The sequence below is a fragment of the Leishmania infantum genome, chromosome 3, assembly GCF_000002875.2.
Source record: "Leishmania infantum JPCM5 genome chromosome 3".
Taxonomy (NCBI): Eukaryota; Euglenozoa; class Kinetoplastea; order Trypanosomatida; family Trypanosomatidae; genus Leishmania; species Leishmania infantum.
The window spans coordinates 47816-61583 of record NC_009388.2 but is presented as its reverse complement, the minus strand read 5'-3'; the positions used below and the strand labels follow the sequence as shown (position 1 = coordinate 61583).

At 61.1% G+C, this 13768-nt stretch overlaps 5 protein-coding genes across 5 annotated transcripts; all 5 read right to left on the bottom strand.

Annotated features, from left to right (window-relative positions):
* Positions 1 to 1405: 1405 nt before the first annotated feature.
* On the bottom strand, positions 1406 to 3520 carry LINJ_03_0220 (putative long chain fatty Acyl CoA synthetase; the record flags this gene model as incomplete). Its single annotated transcript, XM_001462739.1, has 1 exon — positions 1406 to 3520. The coding sequence occupies one exon, from the start codon at positions 3518 to 3520 to the stop codon at positions 1406 to 1408; it is 2115 nt and encodes a 704-aa protein (XP_001462776.1).
* Positions 3521 to 4453: 933 nt separating this feature from the next.
* On the bottom strand, positions 4454 to 5395 carry LINJ_03_0210 (conserved hypothetical protein; the record flags this gene model as incomplete). Its single annotated transcript, XM_001462738.1, has 1 exon — positions 4454 to 5395. The coding sequence occupies one exon, from the start codon at positions 5393 to 5395 to the stop codon at positions 4454 to 4456; it is 942 nt and encodes a 313-aa protein (XP_001462775.1).
* Positions 5396 to 6486: 1091 nt separating this feature from the next.
* On the bottom strand, positions 6487 to 7626 carry LINJ_03_0200 (putative protein kinase; the record flags this gene model as incomplete). Its single annotated transcript, XM_001462737.1, has 1 exon — positions 6487 to 7626. One exon carries the CDS (start codon positions 7624 to 7626, stop codon positions 6487 to 6489), a length of 1140 nt encoding a protein of 379 aa, XP_001462774.1.
* A 1779-nt stretch (positions 7627 to 9405) lies between these two features.
* Positions 9406 to 11088, bottom strand: LINJ_03_0190 (putative delta-1-pyrroline-5-carboxylate dehydrogenase; the record flags this gene model as incomplete). The annotated part of the gene is made up of 1 exon (XM_001462736.1): positions 9406 to 11088. One exon carries the CDS (start codon positions 11086 to 11088, stop codon positions 9406 to 9408), a length of 1683 nt encoding a protein of 560 aa, XP_001462773.1.
* A 1542-nt stretch (positions 11089 to 12630) lies between these two features.
* LINJ_03_0180 (putative U2 splicing auxiliary factor) lies at positions 12631 to 13263 on the bottom strand (the record flags this gene model as incomplete). The annotated part of the gene is made up of 1 exon (XM_001462735.1): positions 12631 to 13263. One exon carries the CDS (start codon positions 13261 to 13263, stop codon positions 12631 to 12633), a length of 633 nt encoding a protein of 210 aa, XP_001462772.1.
* Between the last annotated feature and the right edge of the window lie 505 nt (positions 13264 to 13768).

The window sequence follows — 13768 nt, the reverse complement described above, 5'->3', positions numbered from 1 at the left end:
GCGCTGCTCTGTGCAGCGCGGCGAGGACTTCACGTAAAAGCGATACACTTACACGGCGAACGAAAAGGAAAAGACACATACACAAGTGGAGTTCGTTAGCTGTGCGAGGGAGGGACGTCCCTTCAAGAGGGAGAGATGGGGAGGGGGAGAGGGAGGGAGGGAGAGAGAGTGTCGTACTGGTACAGGCGGCAGCCGCTCGCGCCCCTCCCCTCTCTCTGGGAAGTGCGTTTGTGCCGCGGACATGCACGCCTGTGTCGTCTGGCATACATGTGCGTGCACCAACGCACACACACACACACACAGAGAGAGAGAGAGAGAGACAGAGTGGGGTGTGCGTGCGCTGGGCCCTGCGATGCCACGCACTTTTCAGTGTGTGCGTGTGTGTGTGCCCCGTTCTCCGGGGCACGGAGGAGAACAGCGAAAAGGAAAAACAAAGCGGGGAACGGAAATTCCAGCCAGCCGTGTCGTGCACAGCCGATGGATGTCTCCGGCGTGCTCACCCCTTGCCCTCTGCGCCACGTCTTCTGCCCCGGCTGCTCTGCTCCGCACGTGCTCGCACGCGTACGTACCGCCGCAAGCGCTTCACGCCCCCCCCCTCTCGACGAAGCGAGACATTGACCGGCGTCTCCGCCGCGTTCATCTCTTCCATTCCTTCTCTCCTTGGCCGCTCAGCGACAGTGAGCACTGCTCGGGATAGGCGAAGTCACCAGTAGAGATGGAAGCGCGAGAAAGGAAGAGGGGAGAAAATGCTCGGAAGGCAATACGAGCCACGGGGTTCACGGTCGCGGCTGGGGCGCGCACGCACTTACGCACGATATCGTGTGCGGGGGCGGTACGTGGGACAGGCAGAGAAGGAAGGGGAGAGAGGAAGACGATGAGCCAGACAACGTGTGTCTGACGGAGTAGATGATGCAGATTTTATGTGTATATAACAGAACCAAGGAGCGAGGGGCAGAGAGCGTCTGAGAGATCAGCGCTTGTGCTCTAGGTGTCTATGATAACATCGCTCGGAGAACAGAGGGTCACCACCACCACCGGAAAACAAAGGCATCGCGCGTGCGATGCGTATGCGAGTGTGTGTATGTCGGGGGCTGATACAGCAACCGTGTTGCGGCGAAGCAAGGAAGGGGGAAGGATGCAGCGAGAGCCGGTGCGCCCGTCACGTACACGTACAGGTACACGGGGGGGGGGCAACGAAAGAAAAAGCAAGGGCCGGGTCTCCGCACGGGGCTAAGCCTCCGCTGGTCTGTCGGCGTTCTCATCCCCGCTCTCTTCTCCATGCCACGTAGCCGCTTGAACCGGCGAGAGAGAGAGGGGGGGGGGGACATCTCTCGCCCCATCTCTCTCTCTATCTCTCCATAACCATCACCGGTGCCGAACAAACTACACACACTTGCTCGTGCACCTATTGGCTCTCGAAGAGCTTGCTGATGACATCCGCGTAGTTTTCGTTGATGATGCGGCGCTTGAGCTTCATGGCGGCCGTCAGCACACCATTCTCTGGTGACCACTCCTCGTTCAGCAGCTTCACGCCCTGCACAACCTCGAACGAGCAGCGGTTCGCGTCACGGGCAGTCTTCTGGAGGCTTTGAAGCGCCATTTTCAAGAACTCTGCGTCGTCCAGGATTGCAGGAAACTCGCTGTTTTTGATCTTATACTTTTCCATGAACGCCTTGACCAGCTTCTCGTTGGTCAAGGCAATGATGGTGATGTAGCTGCGGTGCGGGTGGACGAGCACGCAGACGCCGTTCGGAACAGTGATCTCATTAGTGCCGTAGATGCTCTCCAGCATCTCAAGCGCCAAATACTCCCCGTTGGCATTCTTGGCGAGCGCCTTGACGCGGCCAACGATGCGCATGGTGCCGTTCGGAGCTATGGAGGCCACGTCGCCGGTGTGGAGCCATCCATCATCGTCCAGTGCCTCCCTGGTCTGCTCCGGTTGCTTGTAGTAGCCCTTGAAGAGGAAGGGGCCGCGCAGCAGCACCTCACCGCGCGGCTCTGGCTGATCCGTGTGCTTGAACTCATCCGTGTCCAACAGCTGCACCTCCGCTGTCTTGAGGACCTGGCCAACGCAGTTGTATTCAAGGTTGCCCGTGCGCTGGATGCCGCCGCAGGCGACTGTCTCTGTCATGCCCCAGCCCTGGATCACCATGCCAAAGACAACGTTAATGAATTCCTGCGTGGACTCCGAGAGCGGGCCGCCGCCACTGAGCATCGCGTACACGCGGCCGCCCATCACCTTACGGGCATTGGCGAAAACCCTCTTGTTAAAGAACGGCGTATCGCAGCCATTCTTGAGCGCCTTGAGGCGCGCCTGATAGGCCTTGTCGAAGATCTTGCGCTTCATCGACCCCGGAGGCGGCAGCTTATCCTCTACGGCCCTTCTCATGCTATCAAAGACACGCGGGACAGCGACGAAGACGAACGGCCGGTACGCGGTCAGGTCGCCGTACGGCTTGGCGAAGGTGTCCATCAGTGTGCGCGGGCTGCCGTAGCCGATGATGACGCCGCGCATCATGAGCACCGACGTGACGGCGAGCTCCATGATGTGGGCGAGGGGAAGGTACGAGCAGTACCACTCCTGCTCCTTCATCTCCCCTAGCAGGTCGTTGATTCGCTGACTGATCGTCATGCAGCCGCAGTAGAGGCTGCCGTGCGTGTGCATGACGCCCTTCGGGTTGCCGGTGGTGCCGCTCGTGTACATGATGAGCGCGAGCTCATCTTTGCTCTCGGCGCCACTCGGGATGCGGCAGTTGGCCTCGCTGTTCTTGCCGCGCGCCATCACGTCGCTCCACGCGTACAGCTCGTACTCCTCCGACGTCACCGAGGGCGGCAGCTCATCGAGGTAGATGACCTTGGTGCCCTTGGGCGCCTCGATTACCTTGAACATCGTGAGCACGTCCTTCACCTTGGAGCCGTTGCACACAATTGCATTGCACTGAGTCTCGCCCAAGGCGTACTGGAGCGCGTCCTCACCGAGGTTGGCGTACACAGTGGACACGAGGAGGCCCTGCGACCAGCAGCTGTACATGGTGCACAGCCACTGCCAGCGGGTCTCCTCGTAGACGGAGACGGTGTTGCCCTTCGTGAGGCCGATCTCGTGGAGACCGCGGCCGAAGTTGACGATGTTCTGCCAGAAGCGGGCGTAGCTCATTGTCTTCTGCCCCGGCTCAAAGACGTACGTCTCCAGCACTTTCTTGCGACCATCACTGGTGGTGGTCTCGTTTTTCTCGATGGTCTTCAGCTTCCTGTAGGCCAGGCATGTGCGCTTGCCGCGCTCCTTGCAGAGGTTCTCGAGAACGGAGAGGCAGGAGCCACCCGCGTACCACTCGTTGCGCAGGCGTTTCAGCTCCTCTTCGCTCGTGTTCGACATACGGTAGATCATGGAGCGGCCAGAATCATCGCTGCCTTTCACCGGGACGCTCTGCTCGCCATAGGCGGCATACTCCTTGTAGGGCGCGTACTCCACCTCGCTCACCTTGTTGAGCTTCTGGAGGCAGAACGACACAGCGCCTCCCATCGTGGAAGTGCTGCCCTGTCGGCCGGTGCGCTGATGGGGTCGGCAACCTAGAATGATCAGGGAGGGTGCGGGGACGGGGGACGGAGCTGATTCGAGTTTCCGTTCCACCGATCACAGTAGCCGCAGCCGCAACGGCAAAGGCGGCGCCACAGGCCAACCCCGGCTTCCTTGCACACACAAACACACAAGCACGGGCTGACTTCGAGCGAGAGTGCAGAGCTGCGCGCGCGTGTGTGTGTGTGGTGCGTGTCGGCAATGTCTGCACGTGTCGGAGGGAGAACTGAGAGCGAGAGGTGCGTCTGTGTGTGTTGGGGGAGGGGGAGGGGGAGTTCGTTCTACAGTGCGATGGCTGTGTGGCGCAGCTTCAGGTGTTGCTTGTGTAGTGGAGAGAGGGCCGGTGACCGTGCAGATGTGCCGCATAAGTATAGAGAGCGAGGAGGGGAAGGGAAACAAGGCGATGTGAATGCAGTGGAGTCGGGCCTGCCCATGTGGCTGTGGAGGCGGACGGAAGGCATGCAGACGAGCAATCTCATGCCTGCCTGCCCCTACTGCCGCCGTGCTGGTCACAGATCCTTCGCACGTGTTGCCCTCTCACTACCACCGAACTTGTAGCAACACACACACACACACACACACCCTCGCAGACGCGCAGACACGGTTTGGGCCTATGTCCTTTGCCTCTGTGCTTCGGATGCGGGAAGACTGTTAACACCGCTTCAGCGACTGCGCAGATAGTGCACACACACACACACACGCACACGCACACGCAGACACAGGCACAGTCACACACACATACACACACACACAGGAAGAGGGCAAGGCGGACGCTTCCGTTATCCCCTCCGTCGAGGCCATTGCTCGCCTCTTCCGTCCTTCACGCACCGCACGTGCGCACGCGCACACGGAACACCTCGGTTGCTTGACACCGTTGGCTTAGTCAGGCGTGAGGCCGGGGTACAGGTTTATATGCGGCCCAATGAAGCGACCGGCACGGTTCCACGTCGGCGGAATCCAGAAGATGCGCCGCCCCTGCAGGATTGTGTGCGGGGAGAAGATAGAGCCTCGACGGCGTCGCTCCAGCTGCTGCTGCCCCGCACGTGAGAAGAACTTCAGTCGTGGCTCCAGCGCCAGCCGCTCTTCGAACTGGAAGAGGGGCGGGAAGCCCCACGGCGTCATGGCCTCGCTGCGCTCCACGATGCGCTGATACAGCTCAAAGTAGGACGACATGGGACGCCGTGTCAGCCCCATCTCGCGCATCACGTCCGCCGCCGCTGCCAAGCCAGCCAGGCGAGTAGCCGCGCCAGTTTCCAGCTGGCGAGCTGCGATCTCGCGGTAGGCCGGGCTGCGCACGGCGGACTCGAAGAAGCGAAACGCCGTTCGCTGGGTCATCTCGCCACTCGCCACGGCCTCCGCGAGCGCCTTGAGGTGATTGTGCATGAGCCGCGAGCGCATGTCGCCGGGGTTCAGTACCGCCATGGCGGTGTGGCACAGCCAGACAAACATGTCGTCGTTCTCGGACAGCTTCTCATAGATCTTTCGAAAGCGCCGACCGGAGATGAGCTGGTCGTATGAGGCGCCCTGGATGAACTCGATGAGCGCCGCAAAGTCCTCGTCACCGCGCGATGTGAGCTCGGCACGCGACCGCTGGCCCTCCAGCCGCTTGGGGATGTCCTGCACCTCGCGCATCGCGTCACCGCCGGAGGAGAAGCGGGCCTTCTGCTTCTCCTTGAGCGGGTCCGTCGTGAAGGACGCCTTGATAAAGTGCGCCGGGTAGCCGGGCGTGGGCTGGATCGGTACAATGACACGGCGCTTCGCAGCGAACATCGACTTGTCCAGCAGCACGCTGCTGGTGCGCAGCATCGCTGGGGACGACATCGGTCACGGCGTTCCAGGACGAAAGACAACGGCAATACGACTCGCAAAGAGCGGGACGGGTGGGGGGGGGGCTGCGGATGGGAGACGACACAAGTGAAGGGGGAGGACGAAGGCGCTGCTAACGGGCAATCCGCCCTGAGATACACACACACACACACACACACAAAGCCAGCCAGCCAATCAGCACTGCCGCTGCGAGTGGGGCACGGGGGAGAGAACCGCGTGCGCTGGAAGAGCAGGCGGGGCTTGCAAGAGCCGACTGCTCTCCTGACCTTGTGCTCGTCAGCAGACAGCTCTGCGCCACCGGGGAGAAGAGAGGGGGAAGAGATGTGGATGGAGAAGGGGCGGGATGGAGGCGGAGCACACAGATACACACGCACATGCACATGCGCGCACACCCAGACAACAGATAAAGGAGCAGCTTGAGGCTCGAGTAATACGCCAGCGTCAGAGGGAGTGGAAGGTGCGTTGAGGGGAGGGGGCGGACGGAGGTCTTGCGGTTTTGGCTGAACATTCGTGAGCAAAAAAAAGTCGAGGGCACCACCATACATACACACACACGCGCACGCACGCACACACAAGACAGAGAATGACGGAACCGATGCCAACAAAGAGAGCTCAGCGTACAAGGGCAACGCGCCATCCGCGGCCGCCATCATCACCATTACCATGCGCGTGATGATGGTGCTTGGTGAAGGGTCAAGGGAAAGAAGATGCGTGCGATGGAAGCCTCCCCCTCCTCCTCTCCGGCTGTTCCCCTGTCGTTTGGTTCGAAGCGCCATCTCTTTGCTCCCTCTCTTGTACTTCTGCTTCGACCCGCCGTTTTCCCGTCTGCACGGGTGGGCTGCCGCCCCGCCGGCCACGATCGCCGCCACACTCAGCCACGCCGCGGCTCGTCCCGCGCCTCTCTTGCTTTCTTTTCCCTCTTGTGCATCGTTGTTCTCTCTCGCATCGCCCGGCTCCGTCGTCTTGTTCGACTAGGGGCCACACCAACATCACCCCTGCGACGGTTTGCCTGCTGCAGGCGTCACGCCACCTCTCTTCGGCCCGCCACACGCACGTAGGGGGCGTCGAGAAAGCTGGATGCCTGCCTACGCACTGCCCGCGGCACCGCCGCCGTCGTCCTCCACGAGCAGATCCTCAGAGAAGACCGGCACCACCTCCTCGATGCGCTTCACCAGCTCCTCGACGTTCATGTTCTGCGTCTGCGTAAACACCGGGATCTCTTCCTCGTCCTGGTGCTGCACCACCTCATCAATGAAGGCGCGGCACGGGTCAAACCACGGATGTCGCAGGGCCTCGTCGGCGCTCGGTCGCTTGGCCGGGTCGAACTGCAGGAGCTGCTCGGCAAGCTGCACTGCCTGCGGCGGCACTGCGGCGATGGCCGAGTGGTGCAGCACCGGCGCGGTGGACAAAAGATTCACTAGCGTGGACGGGCACGGGCGGCGTTCGATGTAAGCTAGCGCGTAGTTCTTGGCGTTCTGGCTGGCGCGGCCGAAGGAGCGATCCGCGTCAAAGACATCCTTGGAGGGCGTGCCGACCAGGTGAAAGATGAGCTGCAGCTGATTCGCAGAGTCGTTTGACTTTCCAGGGAACAGGTGGCGGCGCAGCAGCAGCTCACCGAGGATGACCCCAACACTCCACACATCGCTCGCGTAACTGTAGGCCGCGTCGAGGATGATCTCCGGTGCGCGGTACCACTGCGTCACGACCCCGAAGCTGAGCTGCTCATCCGGGTCGAAGAAGCGACTGAGCCCGAAGTCGCACAGGAACACCTGTGAGTTGTAGTGGATCAGAATGTTGCGGGTGCTCACGTCACGGTGCAGTACCTTGCAGCGGTGCAGTGCGCGCAGTGCCAGCAGCAGCTGGCACGTTATGTACCGCACGACGCTCTCGTCAAGCGTGATGGCGCCGTTCTTGATTACAGAAGAAAGGTCGGCTGGGATGTAGTCCATTGCCACGTACACGTCTTTCTCCTCGCTCTTGGGTCGGAAGAAGAGGCGGCAGCCTACTACCTGCTCGCAGAACTGAAGGTTTTGCAGTATTTCGATCTCGCGAAGCACCCGGCGCGCCGTGTCCTCGCTGCGCGAGTAGTGCGGGATCTTCTTCACGGCGATCTGGTCATCGCAGAAGACAGCCTTGCAGACCGCACCGTACGCCCCCTGGCCGATGATCGACTCCACCTGAAACGCGTCCGGCACGTCGAAGATGAGTGTGTTCGACTCCTGCATGATTTCTGACGATAATACGAGCAAGCGATGCTGATCCTGCCTGCTCTTGAGTTTGCGTCCGGCCGCTCCTGCCGTCCGTGAAGCGCCCCCGCTTATTCAGAGATGCAGGCTAGCGAAATGAGGAGAAGAGAGGGAGGGCAACTACGGAGCGAAGCGTCAGAACAAGGGAGTCTCCTCACGCGCTACTGGGGTAACCTGCGCAGTCGGAGATGCGAGCACCAACTCATAGAGTACAGCACAGAAAGGGCTGCTGGGAAGGAGGAAAAGGTGCGTCGCAGGAATGGAGATATGAATATGTGTGTGGGGTGGGGTGGTGGGGGGCGGTGGTGGCTGTGCGGCACCCTCCCGAGAGTCCCTTATTATTGCCGCTGGTGCAGGTACTCGTTTCAGCGCTTACGAGTGTACACGTTAACATTTTTCGCGCGCTCATGCGCACGGTGGAGGAGAGGATGTGAAAATCAGAAGCGGCGAGCGATGAGGGGCCGGTGCAAGCGCAGGCGAACAACAGTATCACTGAAAAGCATGCAAAAACGACGCGACACGCTCACGCACGACACAAGTGTGTGTGTGCGTCTGCCGCTGCGCACGTACCTGTGCGTCTATTTCCTTCCCCTCTCTTCTTCTTCCTCCCTTTGACTTAGCGCTAGAGCGTTTCAACGTCTTCCGGCATCATGCGACGAATTAAACAACACACAGAACACGGATAAAGGACGGGAGAGACAGACACTCCGGCTCGCCTCTCGGCCCTTCCCCTACACACGACTGTGCTGTGCCCTTCACCATCCCTCCTCGTACCACGCCGCGGCAGCCCCTCAACGTACCCTCATCACAGTCCGCTCTGCGCCTCCTCGCGAAGGAAAGAGCAACACGCCTCCGCCGGCGGCTCCCCTCTGCGACCATCGCCATGACCGTCACCCGCCGCCGTCCATCACGCAGGCCCCCCCTCCCCCGACACACACACACACACACACACACACACACACACACAAGGGGAAAGAACATGAAAGCGCAGAGGGCGGAGAGCGAGCGAGGCGGAAACGTGGTGGCGCGTGTGTGGGACGCGCCATCAAGCTCACACCTGAACGCGCACGCATGCACGCCGAGACAGAGGCAGGGATGCGACAGAGAAAGCGCACACACAGCATATCCGACACAGGAAAACGCTGGGCACTTGCATACATAGGAAGAGGCCCTCAGGATCAAGCGTGTGTGTGCGTGTGCGTGTATGTTGGTGGGGTGGGGGTGGGGGGTGGGGGGCAACGACTCAGGCGCGGACGCACACGAAAACACCGACAAACTGTCGGCACAGACACAGAGAAGGATGAATGAACGAGGCGGGGCCGTGCGCGAGCGCGAGATGGAGAGGATGAGCCTTGGCAGCGAGGTTAGGGAAGGTGGCGGATCGCCTGTGTGCGTGTACGTGCGCGTGCGGAATTCAAAAATAAAGTTAAGTCCGATCGTTTTCCTTTCCGTTCTCCACATATTGGTCGGCGTGTGGTGCGTCTCTTAAACGCCCTCTTCGTCTCGCCGCGTCGTCGAGGCACGCGCGCTCACACGCGCACCTCGTCAGGGCTTCGGGATCGATGATCGGCGTGGGAAGCTACGACAACGTCCATGACGCGCATGGCATGCTAGAAGCTGGTGAAGAGCCTGTGCTTCCCCCTCCAAAGTACGTGTCTGTCGGTCGCTCTCCTTCGTTTCTCTCGACACCTCGGAATTCGAATGCACATCCAGGCCGTAGCGCCCACTTTTATGGCCAGCCTGGTTGCCGCTGCCTCACTACAGCGTGTACACATCGGGCAGCTGGTGCGGGTACGAGATGGTGGGCGTCACGTCGAAGCTCTCCTTGATGGAGCGGGCCGAGACGAAGCGGGTGACGAACTGGCCGGCACCCGGCTTGTCATTCGAGCCGCTCAGGCGCGAGCCGCCGAACGGCTGCTGGCCAACGACAGCGCCGGTGCACTTGTCGTTCACATAGTAGTTGCCCGCCGCGTAGCGCAGGTACTTGTCCGCCTCCCTGATCGGCGCACGCTCGCGAGAGAAGACGGCACCGGTCAGGCCGTACTTCGTGGTCGAGTCGACGAGCTCGCACACTTCTTTCCAGTACCCCGGCTTACTGTCGTCATACACAAACACCGTCAGCACAGGGCCAAATATCTCCTCGCGCATGAGCTGCGCGCGGGGGTCCTTCGTCTCAATGATGGTCGGCTCAACGAAGTACCCCCTCGTCTTGTCGCACTTGCCTCCCACAACGACCTCGTAGTTGCTCGAGTCCGCCTTGGCGATTTCGATGTACTTCTTATTCTTGTTGAAGGACGTCTCGTCGATGACGGCGCACATGAAGCTCTGGAAGTCGTCCGGCTGGCCCATCTTGATCTGCTTCTGGCCCTTGATGAGCAATGCCTTCAACTCCTTCCAGCAGGTCTTTGGCGCGTACAGCCGCGAGCACGCGCTGCATTTCTGCCCTTGGAACTCGAAAGCGCCACGGACGGTGCCGGCTGCCACGTGCTTCATGTCGGCAGAGGGGTGGACGAGGTGGAAGTCCTTGCCGCCCGTCTCGCCGGAGATGCGCGGAAAGTTGTGGTACGTCTCGAGGCGGCTGAAGACGTTCTTGTTGATTTCGGTAAAGACGCGGGTCGAGCCGGTGAAGACGACGGCGGCGAGGCGCGGGTCGGCATTCACGGCGCTGTCCATCACCGCTGGCTCGCACGGCACAAAGTTGATGACGCCAGCCGGCAGCCCCGCCTCCTCCATAATCTTGTACATGAGGTAGTTCGAGAGCACCGCCGTCGGGCTCGGCTTCCAGACCACCGTGTTGCCCATCAGCGCCGGCGTGCCAGCGAGATTCGCGGCGATGGCCGTGAAGTTGAAGGGCGTGATGGCCGACACAAACCCCTCGAGCGGACGGTAGTCCGTCGTGTTCCACACGCCGCTGTTCGAGACGGAGCGCGGCTGCTGTGCGTACAGCTCCTCAGCAAAGTGGATGTTCCAGCGGATGAAGTCACAGGCCTCGGCGACGCAGTCGATCTCCGCCTGCCACGGATTCTTGCTCTGGCCCAGCATCGTCACGGCGCGCATCTCGTGGCGGTATTTGGTTGACAGGAGGTGTGCCGCCTTGTAGAAGATGGCCGCACGGTCGCGGAAGGGCACCTGGCTCCACTCCTTGGAGGCCTCCACAGCCGCCTCCACAGCCTTCCTCGCGAGCTCCGGCGTTGCGTTGTAGGCCTTGGCAATCTGCACTTGGTGATCCGAGGGCATAATGCCCTTGATGATGTTCGAGGAGGTGTACGGCTTGCCGCCAATCATGATTGGGCAATCCCGCACCTCCCCGCGAGCCGCCTTGCAGGCCTCCAGCGTCCCCTTCGCAGAGGCGGAGCCCGGCTCGAAGTTGTCCATGGGCTCATTCAGCACAGGTGGGCACTTGAAGGCCGCGAAGGCCCAGGACACGGTGCGACGGAGCATCCTGTCTCCTTACGAGTTGGGAGGGCTGGTGTAAGGGCGAGGGTGGCAGTGCGAGAGAGTCAGGAGGAGAGTGTGTGTATGTGTGCGTGTGTGTGTCTGTGTGTTTGGTGTGGGCCGGAGGCTGCGCTGAGACGTTTTTCTTGTCGTTGTTCTTTGTGTTCGAATCTCACCTCGTCGCGGTGCGCGTGCGTGGCGGCGAGCACAGACGAGGGCACAGACAGAGACAGAGGGTCGGCATTGAGCGGTGGGGCAACATGTGCGCGGCAAGCTTCTGCATCGGAGCGACAGGCAGAGAGCGAGCAAGTGGGGGGGGGGAGATGGGGAGCGGATGACGATCACGCCTCCCTCAGTGCCCACTCAGCGCCGTGGAGTGACGCACAGCAAGAAAAGGAAGGCCGGAGGTCGTCCGTTTTAGATCCTTACGCGACCAGAAAAGCCAGTGTGTGGTTTCATAGTCGGTATGCGGCTCTTGTCTCCCTCCGTCCCTGCTGCATGGAGCCGCACGAAGGACAAGAAAAACAGGAGTCGCTGCGCGTCAACCAAACACCAAGGCATTCGTCCTCCCTCAACCATGGGCACCTCTCCCTCAGCCCGTACACGACCTTCACCGGGTTTCTCTGCACGCATGCGGAGGCATCCATTTTGGTGCGGTCTGCCTTTCCTGCATGCATCTCTGCACACGCGTGCGCGGCCCCTCCCCGTCTCCGCATCCCGTTCTCCACGCTGCCAGCTCCATTCAATGAAGGCAAGGAAGAGGAGGAGGAGGGGTAGGGGGCGAAGGCGCTCTGATGAGGCGTGCGTGTGCGTGTGTGAGCGCGTCTGGTGGTGAGTCGAACCAACGAAAACGAAAACGCACCAAACCCGCACGCACACCCGTAGAGGCAGAAGAGAACATTGGAGAGAGAGGGATGGGGCCGAGTCATCGGCACTATTACCTTCTCCGCAGCTGCCATGGCATCCAGAACCAACATCGCCACTACCGATGCCGCCGCAGTCGCTCCCGCTCCACTCCGCTCGGCTTAGTTAATTCACTGCTGAGCGACAGTGAGAGGGGCGGGCGGCAGAGGCGGGGGCGGCGGCGCGTACTCCACACCTAGACAGGCGGACAGGCGCCAGCACAGGCTTGGCTTCTGCGGGCAACACCGCCTCTCTTTTTCCTTCCACCTGCGCCCACACCGTCCCGCTGCCACACAACACACCGAGAACCCAAACACCACTCGACCCACCGGCCCCCTCGCATGGCGCGATGCCGGCCATGGGCACGCGCGTTACAGAAAAACGGGCCCACTCAGCCCCCATTCCCATCGACACACACACACACACACACACAGACACAGTGGGGTGTGCGTGCGCTGGGCCTTGCGATGCCACGCACGTCTCAGCGCGTGTATGGATGCGCCCTCCCCTGCTCTCCGTCGTTAGGGGCCGCAATGCTCGACTCAAGAAGAAACGGTTTACAACGTGCTGAGGCTGCGCGGGCCCACCTATGCGCATCTTCTTCACCCCAAGCAGCCACATGTCAAGTGGTGGGCACGGCTGGGTCTACCAGCGCGTGTCAGCAGGCGACCGAGAGCGGCTACGCTTTCGGTCGCTGCTGCTATGCTCGTGGCGCTTCTCCTTCTTTTTCCAGTACTTGGTCTGCTCCTTTTCAAGCTTCTCGAGGAGGCGGCGCGACACCTTCATGATGTGGAGGTAGTTGCACTGCTCGCCGCGCTGGCAACGGTTCTCGAGATCCTCCTTGCAGCACGCCTCGGCGAAGTTCGTGACAGGCGACAGCTCAGGCAGCACAATGATGTCATTCAGTTTCTTGCCGCGCAGCTCCTTTACGATGCGCGTGGCGACCTGCGGGTCCTCGAAGCGGATGTACACGTTGCCCAGGAGGTGATCGCCGAGGTTGCTCACGACGCGCAGCTCCGCAATACGTCCGAACTCCATGAAGGTGCGCCACACCTCCTTGTAGAAGTGCTCAAAATGCTTCTTCAAATACTTCCTGTCCAGCTCGAAGTTCCACTCGCGGTCCTTGATGTGCTCAACGGCGTGCGGGTTTGGGTACATCAGAGGGAACAGCACCGTCGGCGATGTGTCGGGGCGGTAGTGCAACTTCGTGCACTGATCGCCGTGCCGGCACGCGCCCATCTTGGAGAAGAAGACGCAGCGATCCACGTGCGCTGTCATGGCGCCGGCCAGACCCCGGTGCGCGCGTGTGCGTGACGGCGATGAAGGGTCGCACAGTCAATGGTGGCGCACCAGTCACGTCGGCCAGTGTCCACGTGAGGGCAAGGCGGACGCGGCGCTCGTTAAGCCCGAGGTGAAGGGACAGGGCAAGAAGGGCGACTTGGCAGAGAGAAAGAGAGAGTCTGGTCGGCGACGCTAATTATGTATAGCTGTATGTATGTATGTGTGTGTGTTATGGCACTCAGCGCTTCTCTTCTCTCCCAAAATGTCAAGGCGCACGTGCGTATGCGCATCACGGCGTGTGCGCGTGTGTTCAGCGTCAAGGCGAGAGAAGGTTGAGGGGTGCACCATTCACGCGGGGCAAGAAGGGCAATGCAGTAGAGGTCGGAGGGAGAGGTAGAGTGTAGAGGCAGACCCATCCACACAGGAATGGACCGCCCCCCCCCGTGCATGGGGGCGTCACAGAACGCACACGTGTGTGCCGCCTCCCCATCTCGTGCACGCA